The sequence below is a fragment of the Scomber japonicus genome, chromosome 4 (assembly GCF_027409825.1).
Source record: "Scomber japonicus isolate fScoJap1 chromosome 4, fScoJap1.pri, whole genome shotgun sequence".
NCBI lineage: Eukaryota > Metazoa > Chordata > Actinopteri > Scombriformes > Scombridae > Scomber > Scomber japonicus.
Window position 1 is genome coordinate 16727526 of NC_070581.1, and position 6000 is coordinate 16733525.

The 6000-nt window shown below is 41.4% G+C and overlaps 1 protein-coding gene across 8 annotated transcripts in view; it reads left to right on the forward strand.

Moving 5' to 3' along the window:
• Positions 1-3201, forward strand: part of scn8aa (sodium channel, voltage gated, type VIII, alpha subunit a) — a 36994-nt gene extending 33793 nt beyond the window's left edge. For all 8 annotated transcript variants that reach the window (XM_053317535.1, XM_053317537.1, XM_053317541.1 and 5 more), the window contains 6 exons: positions 233-517; positions 888-941; positions 1067-1204; positions 1306-1410; positions 1555-1825; positions 2007-3201. In XM_053317535.1, coding sequence (XP_053173510.1) covers positions 233-517; positions 888-941; positions 1067-1204; positions 1306-1410; positions 1555-1825; positions 2007-3166 — 2013 coding nt within the window. In that variant the 3' untranslated portion in view covers positions 3167-3201. The remainder of the gene's footprint in view (positions 1-232; positions 518-887; positions 942-1066; positions 1205-1305; positions 1411-1554; positions 1826-2006) is intronic.
• The last annotated feature ends 2799 nt before the right edge of the window (positions 3202-6000 follow it).

Sequence of the window (6000 nt, forward strand, 5' to 3'; positions counted from 1 at the left end):
CACACTTTAGTATGTACATCACAGTAGTGTGCAGTGCTTATTTTCGGCTACATGAAATCATAATGGGATTAAATGCAGCTCTTAACAACTGTAGCAAAGAGTTGAATAGCATTTTTAAGGACAAAGTGTAACGCCATAACAGTATGTAGTGTCTTGTCAGAGGGGTTGAATTAAATGTGTTTGTTTCCTGGTTCTCACACTGTCATATCCTGTCTTCCCTGGTCTGGTCTAGGTGGTAGTCAACGCCTTGGTGGGTGCCATCCCTTCCATTATGAATGTGTTGCTGGTTTGCCTCATCTTTTGGCTGATTTTCAGTATAATGGGGGTCAACCTGTTTGCGGGCAAGTACTACTACTGTTTCAATGAGACATCAGAGGAATACTTTTCCGTTGATGTGGTCAACAACAAGACCCAGTGTGAGGCCCTCATGCACCAAAACTTTACCGAGGTCAGGTGGAAGAATGTCAAGATCAACTTTGACAATGTGGGCGCCGGCTACCTGGCTTTACTACAAGTGGTGAGAGTGTCGCTCCTCTTCTCCTTCCTGACTCCACTTCTTGTTTCACGCTAACTTGGTTCCTTTTCTCATTTTCCTATGCACTTTTCTGTTTTTCCCCATCTGTGCTTCACCTGAGGATCTGTTGTTACTTAATTTGCTCTCACAGTGTTCTGAGGCTGTCTATTGTGCATATCCATTGTGTTATGCCCTTTTTCTTCATGTACTAGTTTTTTTCCCCATGTACAAGCTGTACCACAGGACATGCATCAGTTTCGGTTTGCGTTTGTGTATTCTTAGAAGATTTACGTTATTTCGATTTATAATGTTCTCTGTATTCTTTGTTTTCTGTTTCTGCAAATGTATTTAATCATGTCTCTCCTGTTGAAAGGCCACATTCAAAGGCTGGATGGACATTATGTATGCAGCTGTGGATTCTAGAGAGGTATATTCATCAATAAATATTGTAATGCTCATTTATGTCACTGTTAGACCATGAACAAGCAGCTCTTACTAAAGTTGCGTTTACAATAATACAACACTACCTTCCACACTGTTTGTCTCTCCAAGGTGGAAGACCAGCCCAACTATGAAGTCAACATCTACATGTACATCTACTTCGTTGTTTTCATCATATTCGGCTCCTTCTTCACCCTGAACCTCTTTATTGGTGTGATCATTGACAACTTCAACCAGCAGAAGAAAAAGATAAGACACTTTCTGTCACTTAATACCCTTTTTTGCTTAAGGGGTTTTCATTTTAAGTTGTTCAAATATGATTATAACCAAGTTTGTTTTCATTCCTTTACTTTGGAGGCCAAGATATCTTCATGACGGAGGAACAGAAGAAGTACTACAATGCCATGAAAAAGCTGGGGTCCAAAAAGCCACAAAAACCTATTCCTCGACCACAGGTGTGTTTTTTTGGATTACTACTTTTGACCAAGAGCTCAGATTAGTAGGCAGCAGTAAAAAATATAAAAAAAAAATTCATTTTGGGCCATTCAACATATGACGGTTTCAACTGAAGTCCATCTTTGTGTCCTCTCTCCTTGTAGAACAAGATCCAGGGAATGGTGTTTGACTTTGTACAACAGCAAGTCTTTGATATCTCCATCATGATTCTTATCTGCCTCAACATGGTCACCATGATGGTGGAAACAGACGATCAGTCTGATGAAACAGAATTTGTCCTCTACTGGGTCAACTTTATCTTTATTGTAGTCTTCACCACGGAGTTCTTACTGAAGCTTTTTGCCCTTCGCCACTATTACTTCACCAATGGCTGGAATATCTTTGACGTTGTGGTGGTCATCCTTTCAATTGTCGGTGAGTGAGGGAGCAGTGAAGGGGCGACTTGAGAATTTCACCTTGAGAAAACTGTTTTGGTTGAGACTGACTGTTGTCCTTAAACGGCTGCACCAAACAAGACACTTGTCATCTAAGTAATTAGTGATTGAAGTTTGATTGCTGACTGTATTCTCTTCTTTTCTTCTTTCCTTTCTCTCAGGTATGTTCCTGGCTGACATTATTGAGAAGTACTTTGTATCGCCAACTCTGTTTAGGGTGATCAGGTTGGCTCGTATTGGCCGTATCCTCCGTCTGATCAAAGGAGCTAAGGGTATCCGGACTTTACTCTTTGCTCTGATGATGTCACTGCCAGCCCTGTTCAATATTGGTCTACTGCTCTTCCTGGTCATGTTCATCTTCTCGATCTTCGGCATGTCTAATTTCGGCTACGTAAAACATGGAGCGGGAATTGACGACTTGTACAACTTCGAGACCTTTGGTAACAGCATGATCATCCTGTTCATGATCACCACGTCTGCTGGCTGGGATGGCTTGCTGCTGCCGATCCTCAACTACCCACCAGACTGTGATCCCAATTTGGAAAACCCAGGCACCTCTGTAAAGGGCGACTGTGGTAACCCGTCGGTGGGAATCTTCTTTTTTGTCATGTATATCATCATTTCTTTTCTGATTGTGGTCAATATGTACATTGCCATCATTCTGGAGAACTTCAGTGTGGCCACAGAGGAAAGTGCTGATCCACTCAGTGAGGACGACTTCGAGACCTTCTATGAGATCTGGGAGAAGTTTGACCCTACAGCCTCTCAATTCATTACTTTTGCCAAGCTGTCTGACTTTGCTGACGCTTTAGAGCACCCACTTCGTGTGCCAAAGCCCAACACTATAGAACTAATTGCCATGGACATGCCCATGGTGAGTGGCGATCGCATTCACTGCCTAGACATCCTGTTTGCCTTCACAAAGCGTGTGCTGGGTGACAGTGGTGAGTTGGACATGCTGAGGCAGCAGATGGAGGAGCGTTTCGTGGCAGCAAACCCATCCAAGGTCTCATATGAACCCATCACCACCACGCTACGCCGCAAACAGGAAGATGTTTCCGCCAGAACTATCCAGAACGCCTACCGTTCTCACCTCATCAGGCGTGGCATCATCTTCAAGCGTCACCCTTTCACCAACAATAAGCTTGAGAATGGAGGGACCAACCAAGAGAAGAAGGAGAGCACGCCATCCACTGCCTCTCTCCCCTCTTATGACAGCGTGACCAAACCAGACAAGGAGAAGCAAGATGAGAACAAAGAGGAGTGGGCCAGGAAAGAGAAGGACAAAAACCAAAAAGATGAGTGGGAATCCAAGTGTTAGGGTTCAGTGACTCTCAAAATCCAATAAAACACAGCGAGATGAGACTCTGAGCCCAAACCCAACAAATGTAGAAAAAGTGACCATTTGCAAGTAAAAAAAAAAAACTAAAACAAAAGCATACAAAAAAATGTTTACAGACTCAAATAAAACTGAGGCAATGTGGTTTCTTATGTCATCAAAGACAGCTGAACCAAACACAATCAGTTTACCGTGGAACTTTGCTGCATAGTTCTTAGAAATGAGGGACAAATATAAGAAACAGTGACTCACAGTGTGCTGGCCAGTGACACACATTTCTTTTGGGACCAACTGCCAAGGCACAGAAACCGATGCTAAATGATTGGAGAATTGCAAAATCCCTGCCACCACCTAGAGTGGACCCCCGCAGCAAAGCTCCAATGCTACGGGACTGGATCACACAGATCCCACTAGAACTGTATTAGCAGTCTAAACAATGGTCTGTGACACTGCATTTACCATCTTTATCAAGAAGAATACAATAATCAACCAAGCAAGTTTAGCTAGGAAGGAAACACTAGCGAGGGAGGGGGAAACCCAGAATCGTAGACAAAGATTTTTTTTGTTTGTCTGTGTTGAGTATACTTGCATCTTTACATTATTTGAGCAGCAAAAAAAGATAACATTAAGCCCATGTCACTAGTCTTTTCATCTCCTCTTTGTTATACTGACATTGAAAAATACATTTTCTACATGGGCTTTCACACTGACTGGGTAAGGGTCATTAGTCATTGTTTTGACTTGGGCTGAAGGAGACTTGCTCAGACCGAGTTCCAGATAAATAATAATTATTGTGCTCGTTCAATGCATAGAAATGACTTGCATGAAGGCATGTTTTGATCAGGAATCATGCATGAGTAATCATAGTCCACAAGACACTAATTCTCAGACCACTGCAGTGTCTTGACTATAAGTTTGAGGCTGTCCACTGGGGAAATAACTATAACTTTAACTGGAAAATTAAGACTATCGATAATAATTTATAGAGTATTGGGGGAATGATATTCATATGATCCTGCCCTTCACTATAGTTTTGCTTTTCAACTGACAGATCTTTTAATCCAACCCTTCATCGAAATTTCAGGTGAATGGAGGATGTAAGCACTCAGAGACGAAGTCTAAGTTGTATCACCTAACGACACAAACTAGAAAAGGTTTTTTTTTTTGCTGCTCTGAATGTTAATAGTATAGAAAGAGTGTTGAGTGTATGAGTAATAGGAAGCAGAATATCCTCACGTTGAGGATGCACAGATTTGGAGGACCTGAACTGAATCTGGGGCTTACATCTCTTTGTTTATTTACATCCGTCCCACAGTCACTTTCCTTACATACCTGTGGTCCCTGTTACGGCAATGAGAGCAGGTGATGTTTCACGCCAAGGAATCCATATCTGGCACCAGTAAAGATCTGGTGTGCCCAAGTGTCAATAGGTATCTCCTCTACTGCTGTGTGAAGGGATGTTTTTTTGGTTTGTTTTGGGTTAGCAGAAGAGCTGAAAACCATGTTTAGGTAGATACATTAGACAGTAAATTTACTGATTCATTTCAATACAGTTCCTCTTTTGTACTCTGTCAGATCCACATCAGAATTTCCCTGAGTGATGTCTTAGGTAGTGCTTTTTGGACAATTTTGAGTTTCCAGCTTTAGAAAAAAAATAGCCTTGAAGTCCTTCTCTGATGTCCTTGTGATGCAATCATTCTCAGAAAAGGCTTTGATCAGTAAGAGTGACACTGACCATCTGAAACAGCATTGTTAGCAGAGAATTATCACAAGGACATGCCTTGTCGTGCCTAGCATGTATGAAAGGTGGATTGCCATGAAGGGCTTGTGTTTTGGACTGTAGAATCAAATGGATTTGGTGTCATGTTTCAGGGAGGTGGATGAGTGATAACTAACAAACGTGGACCAATAAATAGGTAGAGCCCCTCCCTCCAGGGTTTTAGACTGACTGCCATGTGAACAAGAGAGAGAAACGGAAGAGCAGAAGAAAAGAATATCGCTTTGGTCTGAGTCGGAGTGCTGAAAGTCCCATGTTTGTCAGTGTATCATTGTGCTTTTGTGGGACCTCTTAAACACTGTGTGGTGTTTGACCCAGGCTTGCACCATCTTTCCATATATTTGCAGGCTTTCAAATGCATCACCCGCTTACAAATAATTAGGCAGAGATGGAGGTACTAACACTTTTTGAGATAAAACATCAGCAGGCCTCACATTGACGCAGCTATGTTGTATAATAAGCTTTGTGGGTGTTTTTCATAAAAAACCTGAGGCTTTGTCAAGTGATAGACAAAACACAACTGCCTCCTTAGATGTTCCTGCCATTTTTTCTACACAGGAGTGATGGTCCTATTTATCAGTGGATAGCTGGATATATATCTGGCATCCATCATCACACCACTAATGCCATTTGGTGTGTTTAACACTGCCTGTACCAGAACCCCCTGTCTGTAACAATAAGTGAGGTCTGTTTACAATATGAGGTCTCGAATCAGTTTGGCTGCTGCACACTGAAACCAAATACATTCCCAATGAGAACCACAGGAGGAGTGAGTAACATCATTCAATTTACCCATGTTCATCTTGGATGTAATGTTTTAGAATGATACATTCACACTTGAAAGAATACAAAAATAAAATTTAAAAAAGCAACAAAAAAAAGACAAAAGAGAAAATACAAAAAACATATATATGTACAGTGCAGGCTATGGTGTAAATGGCACAATCGCTGAAAAAGAACGAACTTTTTGAGAGAAACTATAAATATTGTATTATATTATTTTATTTTATCGGCATGCTTTGTTGTGTTTTTTGTAAAT